Consider the following 27297-nt stretch of genomic DNA (forward strand, 5'->3'; position numbering starts at 1 on the left):
TTCTCGTTTGTGTCCCAACATTTGGAAATTACTTGACTGGTTTAGATTTTTTAAAATGCAGAAGCTTGAAAAAAACCACAACGTTGCATGCCTATCTTGACTGAGAACACACTGTTGCAAATATCGGCTTAAAAAACCCACAATCCTTTAGATAATCCGCCACAAGTCCTGATTAAAAGTGGATTTAATATTATGAAACGAAGCATAATTGTTCAAGACGACCTTGAGTAGTTTCTTACACCCCTCTGCTCCATCAGTGCAGTCAAGATGACAGCTGCACTGTCAAATGTGTGATATGACAGGCTGCTAGCAAGGTCTCTCCAAAATATTTTCCTCTATGAAGTAAAACAGATGCTTACAGTTCTTCCAAACCACGCCTGTCTCCTGTTCTATTTCAAACACACACTGAACACACATAATGAAATGGAGTCAGCATTTAATAAGCATGAGCTGTATCGATGGCCTATCCAACAAGCACGCCTCGAATACATGCATTTTGTTTCCTCTGCTTAAGTCATCACCGATTTTATGTCCAGGAAAATTAAGGTACACAGGCCTAAAAGTGGTTTTACGATAACAGGGGCACTATTGCCACCTGCTGTCAGAAAGGATTCACGGCATCCCGTGCCACCTCATGTCTCCCAACTGAGGGAAGCCACAGACTTTTGAAGAAATGCAACTTGGAAGGTGTTTTGCTTGTACACTGCTAGTTTTCTGTAGAAACACACGCCAAAAAGTTCCAGGGTAACTGTGGCATGAAGGGTCAGTAATCAAAGTGGGGTCAGAGATAATAAATGAGTTCAACAACTGATGCACAAAGAAACAGGGAGAACACACTGGTCTAGGTAAAACAGATACTGTCCTAAAAGCATCAACACTGAAAACAGACTTGTAAATAAATCCAGCTACCATAGACCATCAGGTTAGATAAGGCTACTAAAACATCTACCTTGTCCATTTATCGTTAGATTTTCAGAAGACAAACTATGCCTGAATCCTGTCAGAGGAGAGGCCATGAATTTCGTGTCAGGGTATTTCCTAGAATCAGCAAATGACCTGCTTTGGAAGGAACCATCAAAGATCACCTAGATCAACCCCTCCTCGCTATGAGCAGGGATGTGTTCGACCAATCCAGGTTTGCTCAACTTCCCTCCAACCTGACCTTGAACATTTCCAGGGATGGAGCATCCACAACTTGTATGGAAAAACCGTTTTGGGTAGTCAGGTACCAGATACTTAAGGATCATGCACACTCATCTCAATCCACTCAGAATAACATGAAAAGTCTAAAAGTGTAGCTCTGAACCTCAACATGTGTGTCTGGTGCTTCAGCCCACAATCTGTTCGTTTAAGGAGCCTTTTGAGCGCATTGTTCCAGTGGAAAGTACATTTCCTTCTCTGCTGTTTTTTTAATGGCTTCTCAGTAAGTCACTGAACACTCACATCCCACTGCTTGAAATCATCACTTGATTACCATCAGCATGCAGTATCTGTTTGCAGTGCCATATGGCAGGCTGAGTGGCAAAGCTCTCCTTGAGGCACACGAGCTTTAGGCCTCCGTTCCACCACCCAAGGCTCTCGGCTCGTTGGCACCACACAGCATGTGGCAGGATAACATCCAGGTGTCTGAGGCACATTTCCACCCAGAAGCCATCTCCATTAGCTACATGAAACAGCTGTGAGCACACTGCTGGAACATTGCAATGAAAATATTTCACCACCATTCATTTCCCCTTCCCAAAGCACCCTAGAATAAGGAAGAAAGTTCTTCCCTGATATGTGCCTGCATCACTGCCAAACTAATTTTTTTAAAATGCTTAAGTTTTGAGCAATACTAATTGTACCCGAGATATTTTCAAAGTGCATTCCAACCACCCCTTCTATGTGCAATTCTGAGTGATCCTCCTCAGTCATAACCCTTGGCCACATGGTTACAGCAAATGGTGTTTAACTGAGGCAGCAGCCACAGTTCTCCCCCTAAATTAAACCACACCTACAGCAGTGCTTGCCTTCCCTTCCATTCTCTTGAACACTGTCACTATACACAGCCTTTTCATCCAAATGAGTATTACACTACAGGGAAGAACAGCACTGAAATGAAATTAGACCAAAAGCAGAGGGCAAGTTTAACCACATCTACTGCTCACCAGCCAGGCTTAAAGCATTTTCCACAGAAAGCAGTAATAAACTCACTCACAGATGTCACAACTGGGCATGACCGATTCCCTCAACTATTAACACTGACTTTCCTGATGAGTAAGTGAGGACTACATATAAATTAATCTGGGGTTTTACACACAAGTGTAATTGCACCTACTGTAAAATAACTTGAGAAACCTTTGATTAACACCACAGTCTGCTCACAGTAAAGATGAAAACCAAATTAGCAACAATTTGTTAGCAATACTGGTTCTATTCCTAGAGGAAATTACAATTGTGTAAGTTACACAGGCAGATGCCAGACAACTCTATATAAGGGATTTCAATACAAGTTTTCCATTTTCCTATTTGTACTCTGGAGATAAAACATGTAAGGTATATTTACAAAACATTCTAATGGATGGCAAACTCATTAAGAATCTCCCAGTATAATCAACCATTTATGTTTAGCTCAACTGAAAAAAAAATAAAGACCCCACAAAAATCAATACTATAAAAAGTAAAAATCCAATGTCAAAATGATATAAGCAACTTAAGGGCAGATTTTCCATTTTGTTTCTTCCATATTCAATAGCAGGAACATTTGAGTTAAGGGACTTATTTTCATAGGAAATTATTGAAGAATAATTTCAAATGAGCTCTAGAGTAAGAAGTACTGGTCACTGTAAAATAAAAAGGGGGAGAATAAGTACACACACAATACCAGAGCAGGCTCAGCAACTGACTCAAATAACTTCGTAATATTCAGACAGGCCACTTCTGAAATATTTTCTACTTGAAAAGTTACAAGATGAAACTTCTGTGTGATAAATTAAGTTGCCAAATGAAATGGATTAGCAATCAGTGAAATTGCCTGATGTCAGATCTGTTCCAGATTAGAATCCATCCTTTTTCCCCACCTGTTCATTAAGCACCAAGTTCAAGGCAACTGCAGTGACTGATTGAGCATTAACGAGCTGTTTGTGTGGAAAGGCAGAGTTCAGTCCCTATCTATACTTACACACTTGTATAAGCATAATTCACTGATAATATATTCAGCTTCCAGTATCAATACATAGCTCTTCTACCTTGATGTGTAATTTTGAGCTTGAGGAAAAAAAGGGACACCTCATTAAGTTAAACAGTCATAGTCAAGGTCAAGGCTAGGAAATGATGAATCTGGAAGAAAATATGTGCTATCTCCAGATAAAAAAAGCTGGATAAAGATATAGCTGTGACACAAAAATGCTGAAACATGGTTGTGAAGTCAGAAGCCGGAGGGAAGAAAGGCATATTTCACTAGGAAAGGTGACAGTCAGTACGAAAATATCTATTTCATCCTATAAATCAAGTCATGCAGAGGCTTCAGTGAAAACCAGTCTTGACCTTGATTTGCAACAAGCAAATCAAGCATAGTGTATTTAAAACTGAATATTTTTCAGTTTCACATACATTCAGTACGGGGACAGGGAGGTACAGCAGGACAAGCATTCCAAACTCCTGCAAATTTGTTTAAAATCTCAGCTGTAATTCTCTCTCTAGAAACATCTCTGCCTCTAAAAGCAACCAGGAAACCATCACCTCTGGGCTCCTTCCCTCAGCTGGTCCTGCACACTGTGCCAAGGAAACTGAGGAGCCTGTGCCTGCCAAACCTGTGTTCCCAGCTGAGGCAGATCACTGCACACAGGGAGATGGGTGATGCTCTTCTTGAGCAATGTGAGACTCAGGAACTAAATTCCAGCATCAGGGTTAGTAAAAATGGGACATGAAGAGTTGTTTACTTATGTTATTCATCAAGTCTTTTCTCTCTTTATCAGAGGATGATTTTAAATCACTTTAGTTTTGTCACATGGGAAAGATATTAATTTTAACAAAGATACTCATTTTAACAACTGAGAGTTTCTTCCCTAAACTTTTTGCATTCCAAACTCCTGCAAATTTGTTTAAAATCTCAGCTGTAATTCTCTCTCTAGAAACATCTCTGCCTCTAAAAGCAACCAGGAAACCATCACCTCCATGCTCCTTCCCTCAGCTGGTCCTGCACACTGTGCCAAGGAAGCTGAGGAGAGCCTGTGCCTGCCAAACCTGCATTCCCAGCTGAGGCACCTCACTACACTCAGGCAGATGTGTGATACGCTTCTCAAGCAATGTGAGGCTCAGGAACTAAATTCCAGCATCAGGGTTAGTAAAAATGGGACATAAAGAGTTTTTTACTTACATAGTTGTTTACTATGTTAGTCACCAAGTCTTTTTCTCTCTTTATCAGAGGAAGATTTTAAACCACGTTAGTTTTCTCACGTGGAAAAGATATTAATTTTAAAAATCGAGAGTTTCTTCCCCAAATTTCTGAGTATTAGAAAGTATTTCAGCACTCAAATAGAGTTTAAAGGGAGACACCTAGTTGCTATAACTGTAGAAACTCTCTTACTGCAAATTTAGATGCAATACTACAGACCTGTTAACAGTAATATCTAATTGAATAGACATGAACATCTTCCTTTTTCCTCAAGATTAAAGGTTTCCGTTCTCAGTATCATACTTTTGTACTGATACAAAGAATATTTTTCAAAGATAAGACGAAATATTATCTCTTCTAGTGTTCTGCAAGTCATCATCCTCCTCCTCCCTATCAGATAAAAATAAGGAGAATCCTTTTTTCCCCTAACATAATGGTTTCCCCTTGATCTTCCTCCTAGTAAAAACTCCCTCACAAGCATATCAGTACATGCCTCCTTATCTCATAACTGGACAGTAAGATTTATTAACAGGTAGGAAGTGACCTGGGGTCAGCAGTGATGAACTGCTGCTTAAGGTATATGAGGTACACAGACATCCCTGTCACACCCACTCCCAAAACACCACTCCTGTACCTACTTCAGATAGTTCAGATGCATGTGACATAAATAGTGACACAAATAGTGACACAGTTTTCCATATTAAAAATGCAGAGGAAATTTAGTCCTTTCATGCTCAGTTGGTACTACAAATATTGAAGAAATTGTTTTTTTCAAACCTTACTCAGGCTTTTACTGCTTATTTCAGTATTTGGGATTGCCAGAGGGACTAAAGGGCCTCTCTCTCCCCTCCCTAGACACCACAGGCACACCACACCCCCTCCAAGCTCTGTTCTGATGATTTATTCAGATGTTGGCTAATTGTGGTTATCTAGCTTCCAAGTGCTTGAAGCACTTTTGGCATCAGGATGAACTGACATCCGGGAACATTTAATATGTTAAAGAGGCCAGTCAGCACAGATTAATGCAGTAAGCACATGCCTCAAGGAGCCTGTTTACTTTCTTACAGGGTAACAAAAAAGCAAAGAGGAGGACACAGCAGTGAAAGTAAGATTTTTATACAAGTCTTACCTGAATCCTTTAAATAAATGTGTGAAGAAAACGGCATAACATGACACCTTAAGCAAAATATCAAGTTAAACTAATACCTGTCTGCAATGAAATTGGTAGTAAGGAAGCTTTAGGAAACCATTGTGTAAGGAAAAGACATTTACAGGAGTAGATAATTGACATCAATTTTAGCAAAAACACACATTAACTCCTTTTTTCACTCCTTTCTCTCTCACAATGCATCTCAGCTCCTTGCTCTAGTCTTGAATGATTTCAAAGAGGCTGTTGTGATGTTTGTCAAAAGAATGAGCAAACTATACATGAGGTATTTTTACAAAGTAAGCAACATTCAGTTTGTCTGCTAAAAGTCTAGGAAAAAAAGGATACTTTTGCAGGAGTGTTCATCAATGATATCCTGGTATTGAGCTACAGAAGATCACCATTTAGGTCTCATTTCCTCCTTACATATTTAAGAATACACTTTTTTTTGCAAATATGTTTGCATCCAAATTTGGAGACAATCTGAACCACCTGCAACCCTTCCACAGCCCCAGAATTTACCAGACCATTCCCTTTACTTCAAGCATGTTTAGATCTTCTCATAAGTTGAATGTAAACATTCAACTTGTATCTTCCTGTGGCTTGAATTTGGATATGAATTGCTGTATTTTAAACTATTTATTACAGCAGACAGTTAATGGAATTTCTAAATTCAGAGAGAAAGTCTCCAGAGCATCTCTTCCTCCCTTCCTAACTCAGGGCTTGCAACAGATAGGAGGGAGTCAATCACTAACATCTGGGGTAGTCAAAAGGCATTAAGTATAAAAAGGTTTTTTGGAGATAAATATGTGCAAGTTCTATCTCCTATTCCATATTCAACAGGCTGCATTTTATTCAACTTACATACAGAAACTGGTACTGTGGCTACTTACTGCTTTATGTCTTTGAGGCTTGGATAACTTCAGCTGCAGAAGAAAAAACAATGGAGTTCTTTGCAAAAGCATCATATGGTGCAGAAACATGGGTTTAGATGCCATCTAAGAGACACTACAATTTCACTGAAACTGTTGGATTTAAAAAGAATCCCAGCACAGCAGATGTTTTGCATAAATAATATGGATCTTGAACCACAACACCTTCATCATGTAGCTTTCCAGCTATCCCAAGCAAATCAAAGGCTTAGATTTAATTACTGCACTGACATATAAAGAGTATTTTAACCTAAACTTATTAATATCTCATAACAGTTAACATATTATGCCTTTTAGGAACTATAGAAGGCTAATAATGAGTTAGAAGAATCTTTAAAATGCACCTGTACCAATGGCCTGGCCCTAGTGCTGCTGTTTTGTTTCCATCTGATACACCAAAGTATCACTGTATAAATGTGTTCCAATTAATAAGTAGCTTTGCCAACATCTAATCTGAATCTCCCTTTTAAGCCCAAATTCAGTTAACAGACAACAACAGTAAAAACAACTAAGCTTTCTAGATACTTTCAGAGTGTTTTGTCCCTCTTTAGGTCTTTCAGCCTCAGTCTGTTTTGAAAGGTCTTTAAACCTTTTCTCAAAATTGCATATCAATACGTGTTGATTTGATTCTTTTTTTTTCCCTCCTCAGAGAAAGGCATTTCTCACAAGGATGGCAGGCAGATAATAGGTTTATAGGCAGATAATATCATTTGCAGTCTGGGATATAGGTTTTTTTGGACCTTTCAGGATAATTAAAGGGGGATTTAAATCAAGAAAACTGAAGTACTCCTATTCTAAAGCTAATCCGTAACTAGTTCCAGCCTGTAGTTCAAGGGAGGCCTATGAACAAAGAGAAGCTAAATATAAAAGGTGGAAAGTATGCTAATATTGACTTACTGTAAAGCAATAAAGTAAGGAAGACAGCAAAGGCACTACTGGAAAAATCCTCTTAAAAAAAGCATGAAGAAAAAATATTAAAATATTCAAGTTTCAGAGGTCTTGTCAACACAGTGAGGAGAGGATCATGTTACATGGATGCTACTGTATTGTTTGTTATTTAGGAAAGCTTTTCTGCATCAGTAAACTAGAAGATGAATTAAATTTTTTTTTTTGCACATGAATACCAGCCTCAGTACTTGGAATGCAAAAATGTACTTTGAAATGGCTAAGGATTCCATCTGTACTTCACAAAACCCATTAGCAGATGTCCACTAGTAAAGTGGGATGTCATACAATCCAACAGCCAAAGAGAGTCTGTTCACTACCCTCTACACTGTGTGAGCAAACATTCCTGTGCTCTTTGCAGACATGAACCACTAACTCCACACGGCATTTTCCTCTGATAAGCAAACACATCCATTTTAGCCATTACAACCCTGGGAACCTCTGAACTTAATTCCATCACACAGAAGACACTGCAGCACATTTCCTTCCAAGAAATGAATTTTCAAATTAGTTCTTGAAAATTAATCAGTGCCACTCAAGTACTACAGGGGAAAACTTTTTAGCCTCAGGACACACAAACCACACACTCTTTTTGGAGTGGAGAGTGCAGGCAAGATTCGGCTATGAGCATGTGTATAGGGGTAAACCTTCCCACTGTTTTTTTTGCCAAAAAACTGAACTAGTTTACTATAATCTAATACACTGATTCATTAGTTGCACAGGCATTTCCCTCTTTTTGTCACAAGATGCTACACACAGTTCTTGAGTTCAACTGCACACATGGAGACATGGTCACTGAGCAAGAAGAGGTACTTAAACACTTAAAACCCTGTAGATCATGGCCAAAAACTTGACACATACAATCCCCCAAAAATAAAGCAACTATGAAAACCACATAAACAAAATTCTGTTTTCTATCACCTCGTGGTTAAAGTTCTCACATTACCTAGCCCACAAGTGGCTTGATTTATAACAACAGACTGGATTAACTGCATTAACTTAGTAACAAAAATGAGCCTTCCACAACACAAAGTGCGAAGTCTCAGCTAACCAAGTTAAGTCAAAAGATGGACAAAAGATTATTATTTTTTTCACGGCGACCCTGCTATAAGTGTTTCACAATAATCCCTGTCCCAGTAAATGCACACAGGATGAACAGATACAATATGAACAAACTAAAGGAAAAGCCATTTTTTCAACAGATTTCCACAGGACTCACCAGTTTGAGGCAACTTTTCAGAGTTCACACTTGTACCATGGAGCTGTAAAGGATTTTCAAGACACAGCTACATAAAATATTTAACCACCTACCAGCATTAACAATGGCATCAACCTCAAGCAGCGTAATGTCACCTCTGTAGAGAGAAACTTTCTCACTCAGACTTTTCTTCCCTTGCAGATCTTCTTTAGCGTTTTCACCTACAAGCCAAGAAAGCAGAAAAGCCAGGTTATAAGAGTGGGTCCGAGGTCATTGTAAACAAAGCCCTGAACAGGCAGCAGTACGGTGACAGACTGCAGTTTCTTTCGGTTTCACCTCGAGAGGGCAGCGGTAACCCACAGAGACACCAGCACTGCCCTAACATCAGGCTGCTCGTTTGTTACTTGTTCCCAAATACAAGCTAGTGAAGCACGGGATCCTTATCCACGTAAGGTTTGGTTACAAAACTGTAGAAACATGCATATTTTTGGACTGAGATCCATCAAGTAATTTTATTTGGTAATCATAAGGGTGTAAATTGCAAAAACAAATTGAGGAATTAAGATTACCCTCCTAACCGGAGTAATAATTTCTCCAATCCAGAATTATAACAAATGAGTACAAAAATACACAAGCACACCATTTGCCAGCAGCCCCAAAATTCAGAAAGACTTCTGAAGACATGTAGCCAGACAACAAGCCTGAAAAAAGCTCCACGCAAATTTTAAACTTGGAGCTTTGTCACCTTAAATTGCTCAACTAGGAGGACACAGGTGGTGAAGACAACATACACAAGCTTGCAACAGATTTGTTACTAAATAATGTTATCACAGGTCTCTTATTCCTGTAAACTCTTGAGAGTTTACAAAATCACTTCATTTATATCTGATTCACTCTAAAGAACAGCTCAGTTACCTCAAACCCTTGCACAAACATACTGCCCAAAGCTTCACCAAGTTAGACATGCACATCACCAGAAATGAACTGAGAAGGGAAGACTATGAAATTCACTTCTACTATTACTTTTTTAAATTCTTTCTAACACAAGTGTCAAGAAGCTTGAGTTCATCTATTTGTCTGCAAAAAGAGTCTTCAATATTTAGTAAGAAAGTAGCAGCAGTCCAAACAAATTTGTTCCTCTAGCCTTACCCTCCATTTCCATCAACTCAAGAACACCAACTCTGACATGTCAGCAATTCCTTCCTGAGCACAAAGAGCACATCCCCAAGCTCCTGAGTCCTGTCCCACAGTGGCAAGACTGAGCAGCAGGCTGAGACAGCCACACACTCAGACCCTCTGGCCTTGCCTTGCCATTCCCAGCCTCTGGCTGCCAGGCAACAGCTCTGTGACATCGCAGCCGGTGCCAGCGCCTGGCACGGAGCCCGTGGGCACAGCTCAGCTCGGGGTCAGGCCCAGCAGCTCCCGGGGCAGCTGTGCCATGCTCCGCCCGGGGCTCTCCCTGCTCCTGGGGCTCTGCGTGGCCTCGCTGCTCCCCAGCACGCCCAGAGCTCTCAGCCGCGCCCCCAGGAGCGCGGCCCGGCTGCCCGTGCCAGCGCAGGGAGCGCAGCTGCCGCGCCCCGGCACGGGCAGCGCCAGCCTGGGGCCCCTGCAGCTGCACTGCTGCACCCTGCTGGCCCTGGCCCTGCTGCTGGCCGCGCTCGGCCTCGGCTGCAGCCTGCGGAGAAAAGCCCGGAGGCAGCGGAGAGAGGTGAGGGATGGGCACCGGGCAGCTGGGACGGTGCCAGGGCAGCTGCAGCCTGGAGGGTGAGGAGCAGCGCCAGCCCCTGTGCAGAGGAAAGCCTGGGCAGGCACCAGGGCTCCTCCGCCTCTTCCCCAGCCCCAAGCCCAGAAGCAGAGGTTGGGCTCAGTTTTCCCCCTCCCTCCCAGGAGGAAACAAGGACAGGCTGAGCCCCCAGAACAAGACAGAACTTTCCTGACATCCTCCCCACCCAGCCTGCAGCCTGGGGCAGCCCAGCCAGGCCCTAGGAGAGCCCGAGGGGGCCCAGCCCCTGCAGCCCCTCTGCCCCCGTCATCGCGCTCCCTGCCTGTGTCTCCCAGGAGAAGAGCTGGACACGCTCGGCCTGGCCAAGGACCTGCTGCCTGGCTGAGCGCTCCCCCCTCAATGAGGAGCCGATCGGCCGCCAGAAGGAGAACTCTGCCTCCATCAAGGGCTTCCTGAGGCACCTGCGGCAGCGCTGCCTGCGGGGGGACGCGCTCCAGAGGGGAAGGAACAACCACGTGTGGAAGGACTTGGACGAGGAGGCAGCGCTGTTCTCTGACTGAGAAACCAACACCTGCTAGGCACATGGAGCGATATACTGCACCATTGCTCATACAGATTTCATTGTTATTAAAATTCATTATTTAATAAGACAGCTTTTATTTCTGTTTTAGCTTTAGTCTTGCAAACAAGTTGGTTGTTACTCTTATGAGAAAGTGAAGTCAATGGCCATTAAATCATCTCGGCACACACACATTCACAAAGGATGGAGTAGATCCTGGTACATCCTTTCCAAACTGTAGGGGTTTAGGCCATTACTGACAACACACAAAAGTGGCAACAGTGCTGTAGGTCCTCCTCTTGTCTCCTCTGCCCGGCCTCAGTAATACATTACAGCTGAAAATCTTCACCAGAAACAGCTGAATATTCATGTCCCACCCCGACTTTTTCCCCTCTAGATCCAGCAGTCTTCTTCTGCTATACACAATCCTCCCCTCTGCCTATACAATCCAATTTCATTAACCTCTTCCTCCTACACGATCCTTTGGTCTTTCAGTCATGTACAAAACATCTCGGAGTCCACAGAGCCACAGCTTCAAGTAGGATGAGGTTGATTACCTGAGCTCTTCACACCAAATAGAGAAAATAGGCAGTCCTAGCCCTCAGCTTTGTTTACAACTCCTTCCAGATCAGTTGTAAACAAAAGGGCCTTTACAGCTTACACAAGGGTACAAAAATACATTAGATGGAGTCTGCAATAACCACACTTGCAAAGAAAAGGGGTTAAGTTCATCTGAACCGAGTGAATAAGGGACTGTCAGAACATCCCGCTAGAGGGAGCCCCCACCCAGGACATAGATGTACTCAGCTGGTGCAATGGACAAGGATGGCACAAACCTAGAGTATTGGAAAAACAGCCTGAAACTCAATCACTGCTCAAATAGCCAACGTTTTAAAGTCTGATACACTTTAAAGTATATTAATTTTTTAAATAGATCTCAAGCATCCAATTACAGAAATCCCTACAGCAATACCAAAGAGCTTACCACTAAAGGGAAGAGAAAAACCTACAGCTTGAAGAGTTTATTACAAAAAACCCCACTACATTTGTATTTTAAAACGACTGTTAATGAAAGACTAAAGCACACACAAAGTAGCAAAAATAGGTACCAAACCCCGTAGTATAAAGTTATACCAATAGCAAAGCAAAAGTCTCTTGGCACTCTATGAGCAAAGGCCAATAAGAGAAGAAATCAAAGAGAGAACAAGTGAGAAGGACTGATGGCAGCGAGGCTCACAGACTCACACTGTTATAAGGGAAGTTTGTTAAACAAGTAACATGACACATTTCTCTTCAAGTTCATAAAAACAAGCAGCAGACTGGATTGCAAGTAAAAAAAGCTGAAAATAGCAGAGTTCCATCATTTCTAGTCAGCTTTAGACTCCACAGCTGAAAGAAGTAACTTAACTCCAAGTTCAACAGAACTAAGTTTGCCCACTACCTCATCCCTGCTACAACAGCTACTAGTAGAGATGCATCCCACAAGGAAGCCTTCTCTAGGAGAATCTGGAAAAAGAACCCGAGCAAGGGACAAGAATCACATTATCCCCAGACAAGAGGCAGCCCTTCCTGGAAGAATCCTCAGCAAACACTTGACTGGGACACTAAACCACTTTTCTTGGGTTGCTGAAAACACAAAGGAAATGAGTGAGCTTTAGGAGCACACCTGACCCTGTCGGAATGTGCAGCAGCAATTCTGCTACGCACTCTGCGCTTCTTCCCTTCGGTGCCTTTTTTTTTTTACTTCAGGCTTTGTTTCCACGAGTTTCCTGTAGAAACTACAAATGATGAACTATTAGCAATTACTAATCTCACATCTAATAGAATTTCTATTCTGTTTGTTTCTGCATAGGCGTATGGAGCGTTAAAATAGACAGATTGTAGGACCTGTAATATTATGTGTCTGCTTCTACTCCTAGTAAGCATCGATGATTGTATAGGAAAGGCAATTGCTTATCTAAATCAAGATAAGCATTATTTCCATATGTTCCATCACCAGGGGAAAAGCACTCACAGATGCACTGTGCTACTTCAAATTTGTAGTACAGATTTGCTCTATTTTGTAGGACAGATTTGCTCTATCACTTCTTGGACTTAAACGAGATCAGAACCTGAGCACAAGGAAGAAACATCTGTTGCAGACAAATCACTTTCTACCCAGCCAAAAATGCACACAACATGCAAGTCAAAAGCACTTGATGATGAACACCAACACCTTCTCCCTGGCTGCACACTCTGCCAATATGGTCTGTTTCAGCTAATTACTGAGTGGCATAATTGGATTAGCTGAGGACTACAGCCAAGTACCAAACTCTGGAGGCAAACAGACTCCATGAATCACAGAATGGCTGGGTGGCACTTCTAGTGATCAAGTCACCCAGAGCAAGTTGTCCAGGACCCTCTCTCAGCTGAATTTAAAGTATCTCCAAAGACAGAGATTCCACAACCTCTCCAAGTAACCAGTTCCAGTGTTCAGCTACCCTAACAGTATGCGTGTAGCTTTGCTTTTTAATGCTCAGAAAGAATTTCCTCTTTCAATTTGTGGCTTCTACCTCTTGTCCTGTGGTGGTGTTTGAGGGTCCCAAGAACGAGGGAAGAGCTGAGACTCTTGACTCCATGTTTCAGAAGGCTGATTTATTATTTTATGATATTATATTAAAAATGTTATACTAAAACTATACTAAAGAAAGAGAAAGGAGATATCAGAAAGCTAGAAAGAAATGAATAATAAAAATCTCAGGACAGACTCAGAGAGTCCGACACAGCTGGCTGTCATTGGCCACCAATTAAAAACAATTCACATGCAATCAAAAATGCACCTGTTGGTAAACCATCTCCAGACCACATTCCACAGCCATCTCGTAGTTTTTGTTTACATTTTGCTTCTGAGGCCTCTCAGCTTCTCAGCAGAAAAATCCTAGCAAAAGGATTTTCATACAATATGTCAGCGACATTGTCCTGTCACTGTGTACCACAGAGATGAGTCTGGAGAGGTCTCTTTTACACTCTATGTTTATAAACACTGATCACATCCCATCTGGGGTACCTCTCCTTCAGTTCAAACTTCAGCTCTCTCAGTCTCTCCAGGCTCAGGAGATGCTCCAGCCCCCTTACCATGTTTTAATCACCTTTGTGGCTCATCTGGTGCATGAACTGCACTTCCCAGTTCTGCACCACTGACCAACCTCCTGAGGTCACACTTTGCCCCATCTTCCAGGGCAGGAGGTCATGCTATCTCCTATTCAAGGTTCTGCAAGAGGCAGCATGAAATATCCCCCATCTGAGGGCTATGACTCACACCTGTATAACTACCACAAAAAGCCCCAAGCTCAGTCGCTCAGGCCAGGTTTAACATAGTGCTAGAGCTACCAGCAGCCCTCAAACAAGGTTCTAAGTGTGAGCCTTGACTTTTCAGCCACATTTAAATGGGAGCCAGTGATGACATTTACACATTACAGACAGAAAGAGTGGCATACCATGAGAATTGATCAAAACAGCCAGTCCCTCTGAACAACCCACACAACACTCATGCAAAATGCAATTTTCTTGTGTTACAAGGTCTTGCACAGTCCTTAAACAACCTTTTTCTCAGTCTATCCCACACAGCTCTCTAAATCCCCAAAATAACAAAGCTGAGAGGCAAAAAACCCTTGAAGTCTGGGAGAGAAAGAGGTAGAAGGAAAGGAGGGAGCCTGCCTTTTTTATGAAGTTTTTGTAAACTGAGAGAAGACTCAGTACGGAAAGCTGAAGTACCAAATAACAAAGTTTGAGAAAGGACTAACAACAAACGAGGAGAACAAGAACAGGAATACATTCCCAGTTCTAATTTGTGATGCACCCTTATCTGCAGGGACATGCAATTGTCAATTCATAAATCAGAGTCTTCTCACTTCAGCAGCATGCACATTGACAGCAAAGACATAAGTAGGCTGAGACCCTTGGGTATTTGTGTGTTTACTTGGAGAGTCACCATCCAGCTGTTCTGGTTGCTAAGCCTGCTGGAGATTTCATGATTTAGGGTCCATGGAAAAGGCTGCTGGTTCAGCTGTGACTCAGAAGGAGATGTGCTTTGTTTGTGTGAAGAAACCTCTCTTGTTTGGTTGGTTTTACAACACAGACCTTCAGAGGTATTCCAGACTGTGTAATGATATTGTGGGATAAAAATGCTATTGGATACGGTATTTTGCTAAGTTCTTGCCCAAGCCTGATGATCAGTACCTCACTCCAAGTGACACCAAGAATTTCAGCACAGATTCTTCCCAGTGAATGGCAGTCTTAGTTGTACTGAAGTATATCAAACAGTCAGCCAAGGTCACATGGAGGCAAAAACTACACTGCATTGTCTCAAACTCAATTCCTACTTTATAACCTTCCTCTACTACAAAGAGTTCATAATGAACAATGGAAGTTCAAAAATGGAGACACAAACATATGACACTGTTCATTGCCCCATGAGGATGTTGACACTTGTCTATAAAACTACAGGACTGCAGGTAATTCAGCTTCACTAGATTCCTTCCAAGACAAAGCAGATCCCTTCACTGCAAGACCTGTGTTTTGGCAATATCACAGCATTCATACAACTATTCCTGGTGTGCTCAAGCTGATCCAGTACCACATGGGGTAACTACGAGCCTTCATCTAAAACATACCGCCAACAGCGCAACATTCATCCCCTCACCTTTATAAACTGCTGTCTTATATATCAAGAGTTCTATTATCATTATGGTGCAAGGATTCCATAGCACCAGAACCCCATACCTCCTCGATGTTTCTCATGGACAGCTCCTCTAGCACTGACTCTTCCTGGTCCTTGCAGCAGCCATCTGACTCCAGTTCCCACTAATCCACTCTTTTGTACCACCAGTTCTTATTGGCTACAGGTGTTGCCCATTATCATCTGGCCTGCTCCTAATCTTTAGTAATAGGGTCCAGCTGCAACTCATCAGGGGATATGATTACATTCTACATTACCTTCATTTACTCATACATTCCCCCTACAATAAACTGTCTGGAAAAAATTACTTTTCACAACCAATCAGGTACTTAGTCCTCAGCAGCACCTGTTTTTCTTACCAAAATGTGAGAACCCATTTAAACAGGTGAGCACATACAACATCAAGGAGGATTAAAATAAGTTTATAGTGGGGAACCACAAATTCATTAGTTTCAATCATTAATTTATTAAGCTGTCAGACAATTTATTCCACATTTTCTGCTTTTTTCATTCTCTACACCATTGCTGAGCAACGACTTCTCTAGCTGAGTATTACAGACTTCTGTAGTACTTGAAGTAAAGCTTGGAAATAAAATGTTACTACCAGAAAAGTACAAAACTTGTGCAAAACCGTCAGCAAATATTTCATGGCATTGTCATTCAAAAACCTCTCTGCCTGACATAGAGTGACAGCTTACCAGGTGGGAGTAAGAACTTTAGTTTTCTCGTATTGGACAGATAGGTAAGGGCTGAGATTTAGAATTTTTTTCCTTTTGTTCTTTCTCTCAGGGAATTTTTGCCCATATGTTGCTAGGAGACAAAAATGACCAGGTACTTGAGAAAGACAAAATAAGCTGCCAAGCTCAGGGGAGGTGTGCAGCTGGCTACTCTCTCTCTCTTTACGTGGGGGTTCCTGTGGCAAGAGCAGAGGTATCCCAAGATTTGGGCCAGGGGAAGGGCTGGGTACAGCTCTTAGCTTTCTCTTCTACTCTTGGCATTGGGAAGGGAAACAGCCTGCAGCCACTGTGGGAAAAATCTGCTACCACTGCAGGATTCTGTTTTCTGCCTTCTCCTACCATGATCAGAGTTCTGCTCATAAGAGCAGCCACTGCATTGGGGCCTTATTAACAGCTGACCTCACTAAACAAAGCATACTTCAGCATCTGCCCGGATGCCTTGAGGAAATCCTGGGATATCTGAGCCCCTTCACCCTCTAAGGGAGCCTGTGCTGGCTGTGTTCAGGAGCCAGGTAGCCACTGCCCAGCCCCATTGTCCTTCTGCCATTGCTCTGAGTTTTTTGCTACTGCAGCCACACACCCCCGGCCTGCTGGGACACCCCAGCCACAGAGTTTCTGACACATCTCCTTTACCTTTCCAGGATTTTGCTCGTCCCTGCTGTTCCAGCTTGCTGTTTCCAATTTTCTTGCTACAGCTCATTACACTATCAGGAGGGACACCATGACTGGTTGCCCTGAGAGTTTGTAAAGGAAACTTTTTTCCCATCTTTTTCACCGGCCTGCCCGCCATTGGCGCGTTAGGGGGACGCGGCCGGGCCCATGCCACAGCGCCCCCTGCAGGAGCGCAGGGGAGTCACCGCACCCACCCTGCCCGGCCGTGAGCCAGCAGCGCCCCTGCTGGCCGTGCATGGAACTGCACACGAGGGGAAAGCGCCACAGCTGCCAGAGGCCAGGACTGGGTTTGCGCTTCTGCTGCCACTGTTTTTCTTCTTTGCCTTGTTATCCCTATACTAGTAAAGATCATTATTCCTTTTCCATATCTTTGTGTGAAAGCCCCATAATTTCAGAGTAATAATAATTTGGAGGGAAGGAGGTCATATTCTCCATTCTAAGGGAGCTTCCCACCTTCGTTGGCAGACACACGTCTTTCAAACCAAGGTGCAAAAGGTGATGTTTTTTACATGGAGATATTAAGCTTGGGGATATATATAAAAGCTGCAAGGTAGAAGCTAATATTGGAGATATTAGCTCTTACCTTGCAACATTTTCTTTCCCCTACCCCTGAGATACCAGATGTAATTTGCTACACTGAAGAATAGTGGAGGTTCAATCCAAACAACTTCGAATACTTGAAGACAAGTCTACCACTACTCTTTGTGTTGCAAGTCATGCTTGCTTCATTCAAAGACTTAAAAAATGGAAATTAATACAAACTCTCAAGCATTTACAAACTCACCAGCAGCCAGCAGAAATATTTAGCTCTATCTTCTTTTATGTATCTACCTAGAAATCAAAGACACAGCAAATCTCAAAGCCTTTAAGTCAATATAAGAATGTCTGTGTACATCACCTATTCTCCTGGATTTAGTTATTTGTAGTACACTTACAATTCCTTTCCCTATAAGAACACTGGTGAGAACGCAGAAAGATGGGAAAAAAACAGAAAGGAACTCTACTTTTGCTTTAAATATGACTAACCCATACTCTCAGTGACAGCTACATTAAGTCTGGGATTTGTTTTCAGTGGATGTAGATTCATTAGGAAATCCCACCAAAGGACAGCAGTGTAACACACAATACACTGGTGGGAAAGCAGTAGAGTACCTCACACAGAAAAGGTTGCATTGAGCACACAGGAATAAATCCAGCGCAGGCTGAACTTCAACTACAAGTCACACCTGTGCAGCAAATGGAAAACACAGAACCTGGAGCATATTTACAGTCTAACCAGCCATATCAAGGAGACCATCAAAAAAGCCCATAACTGCACAAAAAAGCCTTTGTGAACAAGCAAAGGGCAGGATAACAACAGGGAGATGTTTTAAAGCAAGACAGAGGTGCACCAGTTTCTTCATATCTACACTTTCTTCATACCTACTCTGCATTAGAGATGCAAAAGACTGTGTCTTTTCGACAGGAGCCTTTGGGTAAACTCTAGAGAAGTCTTCTGCAACACAACATTTGATGACCCACTCCCAGGGATGTTATTATTGGCAAATATGCCAAGTCAACATGCAATAGCCTGCAAGTCTCAGGACAGTCTCTGTGCACAAACATTATGCTTCTCCCTCACACTGTACACTGAAATAGAAAATACTTCTCAATATCATTTCAATGGTTTTTAAAGCTGTGCGAAATCCAAATTTAACATCCTTCTACTGGATTGTTAAGCCTTCTCTCCAGCACAGAAGAGCATTTTCTGGGCATTAAAAAAAAAAATAAGCAGCACTTCCTACAGGGCTGAGGAATGAGTTGAAAAATTTTCTCTCAACTCATTTTCCAAATACACATCAGCTAGATGTCCTCATACGGAGAAAGCCACCTATCACTTCACAGAGTAACTACTAACATTTAATGGTTGGACTCAATGAACTTAGAGGTCTTCTGCAACCTTAACAATCCTATGATTCTACACTACAATTATTCAGACCCTCGCTGGCTTGTTGAGAGACATTTCTTCATGCTGAGCATGTAGAAATAAATCAAAAAACAGCATATGAATAAAAATGGGAATACTGAATCAAAAAAGAGAAGCCAGGCTTATGTTATTTCCAGTGACTGGGTTTTTAACACATGTGTAATCAAGTGTTCAACTGTGCATGAAGCAAATACAGCTACACACAAAAGTTAGTAAACATGATCCAAACAGAGCTTAAACTGCACCAGTGATCCCCCAAGCCCATCAAGGGAGTTAAAGCAGTATGATGACTTCCTTTGAGCATGAGGTTAGCTTTCAAACTTGTTGCAAGCCTCCCACACCCAGAGCTGGGTGGCCTACTCTGTGTCATCACTACTTATGAAGAGCCAGGCAGCAAATCCTAGTTGAGGCAATAGTTCAGCACCTTCATTAATACCTGTCATATCTAAGCTACATCAAATTAAACCAAGCCATACCAGTCTCTATCTGTCTAATCAAAAGAGGGCTCCATCTTCTGCAGAAGGACATTAGCTTTTTCCACCTGCATTTGAATATCTTAAAGTCACAGAGGCAACAGATCCACATAAGTGAGCCATGACAAGGGTACAATTTAACAGTTTGGTTTTGGCCTCAACCTAATCATAGGCACATGGCTTCTAATCAGGCTGGCACACTGGCTCACATCTGTCTGCAAAAGACTGTGAGGACATATGCCTCAAACCATCAAAAATTATAGATTAGGGCACTAGCCAAGCTACCATGCTGAGAAAAGCTAGATGACTTACTGAAATTGTACATGAATTTGGGGGTTTGATCCTGCAATCCCCCACACTCAAAAGAAACTCACCCTTTACATATAAAATGAAGAATAGAAAAAAATAATAATCTAAGAAAAGACAGAAGCCTAAATATATAACCTGCTACTTTTTAAGATATGTTACATTATCTTACTCAAGTCAGCCACCAAAATATTCCAAGCTGGAACCTACAATTTTTCTCAGCAGCTTCTGAGGAACAGCACATCCCAAATTAAAGCATCACTGCTGCTAAAGCCGTCCTCCCTCACACCCAGACCGAGCCTGCCAGCTGACAGCACACTGCATCATCTTGACTTCCTAACTCTACTAAGTACTTCCTTAGGGACCTCTGTACAAAACTTCAGTGCAGTGACATTCAGCAGCTACAAAAAAAAAAAAGGATTGTTTCTCATCCTGCACAGGACAGAAGCTTGAAAGTTATTCATCTGGTCAAGATTCAGTCACTAGTAATTAGGCATTAAAATTATTCTTTCTGGCAAAGATGTGCCTAACTTCCCTTTGTATCTCCACCTACTATCCCTCTCTAAAACCCATCAAGAGCTTGCAGAGCCTCAATAAGAACACCAATTTATCAATTTGTTGTTGAGAGCAGCATCCCTTCTTATGGTTAACTTTTGCCCTTCAAGGAGCTGTCTGACACTGCAGATAAGAGAGCTTTCTCAGCTGCATGCAGAAGAGCCACAAAAATAATAATTCTATCCAGGACTTGTATAAGCTTAATGCTGTATGGAAGTTACCTCGTTAAAAAAGTCACAGAGCAGCAGCTTAAAGAGAAGTCATCATCTTAATTACATCAAAGACAAGTGCTTTACTTTCTTAGAGAGAGGATTAGCTACACTGGATTTTGTGTTCTTAATCTATGTAAACAGAGCTGAACTTTTTAATAATCATCATCTCATACTTGCTGAAAGCAAGAAACTTTTTTGTTTTTCCCAAAACCACTTTATTGCAAACTGTAAAACAAGCATCATCTCTTTGGCAGCTAATCCATCCTATAAAGGTTACTCAGATGAAACTCACCAGAGAATTACAAGGTCAACTGAAGACATCTTCAGTCTTTTTGTTTACTGTAGTTTCCCTCCACCTCTTGGACTAAACACACTGATTTACCTACTCACATCAGGGATATCACTAACTAGAGATGATTCACCTCCAAGAGCAAACAAACACAAACACAGAGATTATTGCTCAGTTTAAGCTTAAGTAAGCTTGCACCTGAAGAGTGCAGTGGTTTAGGATCACCAATCTGAGTTTCCTGGCCAAGGCACCAACTGATGCACTGCATCTACAGCTGGCCAAACATCAGTGCACCCACTAGAATTATTTACTCATTTTCTGCTGCAAGGTAAGGATTAGGAGGAGAGCAAAGAAGGCTCAAAACTTTAAAGGGTATAAAGAAAATTTCATTAACAGAACCAAAAGAAAAGAAATAGTAACAATTCAGAATAAACATTCACACCACTTCTCCTCCCTCCAACTTTTTTTTTTCTACTGATAACGTAGAGACAAATTTGTTATTTTCAGTCAGTTTATCACTTAAAAAATACTCTTACTTCAGTTCACTTAGAGGAACTTAGAGGGTCTCCTGCCATGCCATGGAGACTTTTCTACAAGAAACAGTTCTCTCGTGGTTTTAACTGTCACAAATAGCAGCTGCCCAGAAATCTGCAATCGTGAAGTCCCTCCCATGGTTTGGGAGTCTTCCCACAACTACCACCATGGGCCATCTCAGCTTACTGGGGTGCAATTTTAAGGATGAGCTGCTCTAATAGAGAAACAAAAGCTCTCTTCTTTTATCTCAGGGAACAGAGGTTTTCTTCTTCTACCCCTGGGGCAAGGTTTCTCATCTCTCTCTGTTCACGCTCCTTGTTAGATCATAGCTACTTCAACATCTGCTTGCTTCAACACTGGTGCTTCTGCTCATGGCTATGCCTAGAATGCTACATCCCCCCAAAGCATTCAATGAAAAAAACTCTGGTGTATCAGTTGTATCCTCAGCACAGCCTTACAAGAGAATTTCAGCCCAAGACTAAGGCATCTCCTCATTCTCCTCCTGGCCCCACCTTGCAGCATCCAGTTACCTGTTCAAATGCCAGAATCCAGAGTTTTTCCTGGGGCTTGCTCATCTTTAAATGCCATTTCAGAGAGGTATATTCAGCTCTCAAGTGATTTAACAGGGTGCCAATATTTAAAACTAGCCAGTTGATTGGTTCTGTCAGGTCTAAAGGAGCCTGCCAAGGTCCTTACAGGGAATCACTTCCATGGCTCATGGATTTCCTTTCCTTAACTAAAAACCAAACTACGTGAAACCACAACAAAGGGTTATTCCCATCTCTGTACTGTGCAAGTCTGTCTTTGGAAATCAATAGCCAAAGCATGTATTGGGAAAGCCAGAAGGGTGGGAGGTCACCAGCTCACCTGGTCAGATCTGCACCATTCTGCAGCTTTGTATCTGTTCAGGACACATCGTGAAAGGGCAGCCAAGAGCCTGAGCAAAGCAGAGCACGCAGGGCTCTGGTTACACCCTCCTGCCCTGGCAGCCTTGGATACCTGCTGCAGCCAAATACCAGCTCAGCCTTGAAGTTACTCCACGTTATGCCATGGGCATACAGACTCCTGGACACCTTCAGCACACACTAAGAACATGGTTTGCCCTTCTCACCCCTCTAATTCCTTTGCTGCTTCCTCAATATGTATATAACATGGACAGAGAGCAGAACTGAGAAAACACATTTTCAGCCATGTCCACAAAAAGCATAGTTAATTTCACAAGTATTCAGAATACCTAATTACCATAAATCCTCACACAATTCACAGAAATCACAGTTGTTAGTTTTTTCATGGTGCTCCCCCAACTATTATACACAGCAATTAATAAGCAGTGCTCTCCATGTGCATCTAAGAGACACAGATTTCTAACCTCAAACACACCAGTCTTGAAGAGACCCTGTGATAGGATGTTTAGCATGAGTAACAGTGGTATGCCATGAATACATGAAAAATAAGGACAAAACCAAATAGAAGCACGAGTTTAGGCAAAGCTGGAATTCACATGCAGGGCCACAGGAAACAGAGGAGACCCTGAATGGAGGCACACAAATTATTGCTGTTTTCTGTGTGTACTCAGCAGAAAAACTGCTGCACTCCAAATTTCCTCAAACCAAGAGTTTCAGTAGCAAAAGCTTTTTTTTTTTGGATCAAGATGGCTTCATGTAATTTCTGCTATCTCAATTCACTTTCATCCTTGCCACTCAGCTAAGAATCTATTATAAAGACAGTTACAGTCATTGTAAGAAAAAAAAAAATCACAATGAAAGATGATGGACTTGGATTTTTGGCGGGGAAATGGTCTGGAAACATGCAGGTTTCACACAGCTCTTACCAACAGATCTTGTGATTGTCAAACTGGTCTAACAATCTCAATGTTCTAGCTGAACATAATTTCTTTTTCTGTATAAACCACTGATAACACTGAAGGGTTTAGAGAGATGCCATTTCTTACTTGTAGATGTCTGGCTGAATTTCACTGCAGTTTATAGTGATGTCACTTTCCAAAGTCTGTTTAATACTTATCACCTTGTTTCCTAGTTCCTGCAGGACAGATAATCACATCAAGCAGGGCTGCACGGAGATACTGGAGAGTTACTTGTGTTAGTTACCCATCTCAAGAAATGCTGGCCAGAGCTCAGTGTTACTACACATTTTCTTTTCACCATGCAGCATTTGGACTGACTTATCTACATGCTTTGTCTCTGTAATCTTGTGTCAACCCACTGTGAATATTTAGAAAGCTACACATTGATAGTACAACAATGCTTTTATTAAATCCAAACCTTATGATTATACATAAAACCCTCAGTGTTAGATTAATTTGAATAGTTTGAGCCATATCATTTTCTTTAAAAATAGCAGATTAAAAAGATTCAGAGACTGCCAAAACATCTAAACATATTTACAGATTTGTTCAAAATGACTGCAGAGTATCATTTAACCTTAAATAAACTCAGTTATCACGTCCTTCCATTTTAACTTCATCCTATGAAAAGCAACTCTTACCACTAGCAAAGATCTTTAAACCACCACCAGAATTTGCTGTTTTCATGGCATCACTGTCATACCAATGAATTCCAGGGGCTGTGAGCATCACCAGGATTTTCAGCTGTCTGGAGTTAAACAAGATCACTTATCCCATTTTCTGAATTACCCAATCAATACAACAAAATATTTTTCTACCAGTGACACACAAAACTCAATGACAACAAAATTCCCAAGACCCTAATTTTTAAAAAAAAGCTTTCCAGAAAAGTTTTCAGAAGTCATCTCTCAAATTCACCACTGCAGAGTAAAGATATCTTCAGGAATTAGTGTGTACCCAACAAAAAGCTAATATATGTATTTAACTTCAAAATACACTCCAGCTGTTAGTCTACATGGTGGCATTTAATTCACTGGGCAGCATAAGCTCCAGTTGCTGTACAAGATGAGTACCTAACAAAGTTGCATGTAATAAATAGCATTGAAACACAGGGATATAAAATCCAAAACTTCGAAAACAAGTTCATTATTCACATGTTGTCAGGAAGACACTCTGTATCAAAGTACATGAGAAAACAGAGGAGATTTATGTGCTTTTGGTCTGTCTGAAGGATAACAAGTGGAGAGAATGATACCTTACAGTACATTCACTATCCAGCCCTCTATAGAAAGCTCATTCTTTGTTTCCAAAGTGGGCAGCTCCTCATTTCCATAACAAAAAGTTAAATCAGAGAAAAACTGAAAATTGTATTTACAGGACCACTTCAAGAACACAAGTTTTGCCTTCCTACCATCCCCTCTTGACACTAAAGAGGGCCATTTGTCACTAACTGTCCCTTTTCCTTCCAGTGCTGCAACACCTGATCTCCGAGATCCACCTGTGCAGCCTGGCAAGCAGCACACCAAAAATCAGGGGTGTTGACAGCACAGCCCTTCTGGAAAGGAACACGCCCACATCAGATTGCTTCCCTTAGTGCAGAACAGTGGGCACCAAGCTTAATCTTTGCATTCCACATTGTGCCACCCTCTTCCCAAAACCAAGACTTAACACAAATATTGAGCAAATTCCACGTCAATGTACACCAAGCTAATTTCTTATGGCAAGTCATGTCCATATGAGAAGACCTGCAAAAAATGTAGGATTTTTTTTTTTTTTTAGTCACAGCACAGCATTTTGAAAGACACTGCCTCTTTGAACTTCCAAATATTTTTTAATAGCTTTGCTGCTACAAAGAGACAAAGCCCTTGCCAGCTGCCATTCAGTATTCAGTAACTTTACTCCTCAGGAGCCTTTACATAGATGTGCATCCCTCTGTTATGTTGCTCTATTACAAAGACCTCCATCCTCACCAAAACACTGAACTTCCACCAAGTTTTGCTGGTTTTCTTCAGAAGTCAGTTCTGAACACAACTTCTATCAAAGGGTAGAAGAGGGATAGGGAAAAGCTTTCTTCTACAAACTAAAGGTATGTTCTTCCAATTTGCCAGTAAAGAGCACCCATGAAGTGCCCTAGCAGTGAGATTGGTTCCTTCCCAATATGAACCTCTTAGGTCATTTCAGTTTGCATCATTCTGCATACAGACTTTTTAATAATCTGCCATTAGACTTACACATAACAAAAATGGATGCCTAACTGGAACTCCCCAACACCCTCCAGTGAGTCATTCCCATTTAAAAACAGGCACTGTGAAGGTTTTACACTTTACACACAATTTTTCCTAACAGCCAGTACAAAAACTTGTGCAGTGCTGAACACCAGTTGAGCACTGAGTGTCCATGGGGATGGCTGCCAGCTCAGATGCTCTGCCCTTCTCCTACAGCTTCTTACTCCAGCAGCGGATTGATTGTGCCTGCTTCACTTGATTTGTTCTTGGTTGTTTCCTTGATTTCTCCTCATCACTCTCCCTGAACAGCCACTCTATGCTTTACTAATCAAATCTGTCATTTTTTTTTTACTCTATATAGTATTGGGAGTAAATTGTAAAGAACTTTTTCCAAATTCCCTATCAGCTTTTGTTTTGGCTTGACAAATACACAGAAGATTTTATTTTCACCATCACCTTCCTTCAGACCCCTTCCATTTGTCAGTGCAAGCAGTCACCTCTCACTTGAAGGAAATATCAGAACTTGACCGTGGTGTTGACAGATCATCACCAATTCCATCACACCTGGGGCTTCACTTGCTCTCTCCAGAATCTGATTCAAACTGCACCTGCTGCCTTCTGCATATCCCATCAAACAGAGCAAAAGTTCTCATCAGCAATAAGATTTAAATTCTAGTTTTTCTGTAATTCAGCTCAAAAAGACAGCTTTTAGACACACTTGATATCCTTAGAACAGGGTCAACATTTAGGAGAAATAAAGTTTGAAACAAATGCAGTAACAGTCACATTAATACACATATTTCTTTTAATTATCCTAATCAGTTGGAATGTGAAAGCATTTCAGCAGCCCAGCCTTCCAGAAGTTCACTGTTACACACAGCTTACTTACAACAAATACATCAAAGAGAAAGTGTCTAAGGATATTTTTCTCCTGAACGTACACTGTAACAAAACCTTCAACTAGCAGAGAAGTGCTCCAGCACAACTTTTGCCTTCCAGCATTTTTTGCAGTGTACTGGGTACTAACAGAAAGAATGCAAGAGCAGCTACAAGGAAATAAATTCACCACTGCCATGATCCAATACCCACATATTAGAAACTGACATTCTGCTTCTGTGAAGTGTAACAGCAATCACAACGTAAATCCACACCTTGTCACTTGCAGCAGCCCAAGTAATGCAACATCTGTGACTTTCAGTGCTTTAGAGACAACCTGAGAGTAGCTGGAAAAAAAAACATAGTTTGGGCTAGAAGGGATAAAGAGTCTCCCAGTTAAACCACATGCCATACTGTATACTCCCACCTACCACAGGCCTCCAAAATCAACTTGCAAGAAGTCAGGTACTCTTCTTTATTTTTATGCAGCCTTTGTTTTCCAGATGGAGAGGCTTTCTGATGTTGCAAGATATAAACGACCTACTCAGATGGGAGAAAGAGGTCTATGGGTACTGATGCAATACAGCTACTCAGCAGGGCTGAAGAGCTCAGCAATCTCTTGACATATTTTCACTTCGAAAATTATTCCAGATGCTTTTAGGAATAGACAATGGTAATAGCTGCTTTTGACAAGGACATCTGAAATATCTGTGAGCTCCTTCAGATTGTGCTAAAATAAGTGTTACAGCCTGCCAGTTTAAAAACAGCTCATCAGCTCCAGGCCTCATTGCACCTGGACTATCACCATAAAAACCATGTTCACCTGCAGCCATGAGGTTACTCTACACACCTCTTCACCTCTGTAATGATAACAAAAGGGTCAGAAAATTAGTCCTATATCTGCAGAGGCAGGAAGCACTTCAGATCTCATAGTTAGATACTCCTTCAAAAAAACACAGACTTCAGTCAAATAGGATAGCAAGACACAGCAA

General features: G+C 41.6%; 1 protein-coding gene across 3 annotated transcripts in view; it reads right to left on the reverse strand.

The window, feature by feature from the left end:
• MACROD2 (mono-ADP ribosylhydrolase 2) overlaps positions 1 to 27297 on the reverse strand; it is an 849661-nt gene that overhangs the window by 817401 nt on the left and 4963 nt on the right. For all 3 annotated transcript variants that reach the window (XM_054290178.1, XM_054290176.1, XM_054290175.1), the window contains exon 3: positions 8711 to 8818. In XM_054290178.1, the coding sequence (XP_054146153.1) occupies positions 8711 to 8818 (108 nt within the window). The remainder of the gene's footprint in view (positions 1 to 8710; positions 8819 to 27297) is intronic.

The sequence above is a fragment of the Melozone crissalis genome, unplaced genomic scaffold, assembly GCF_028551555.1.
Source record: "Melozone crissalis strain CALT ecotype California unplaced genomic scaffold, PUWL_Pcris_2 ptg000081l_1, whole genome shotgun sequence".
Taxonomy (NCBI): domain Eukaryota; kingdom Metazoa; phylum Chordata; class Aves; order Passeriformes; family Passerellidae; genus Melozone; species Melozone crissalis.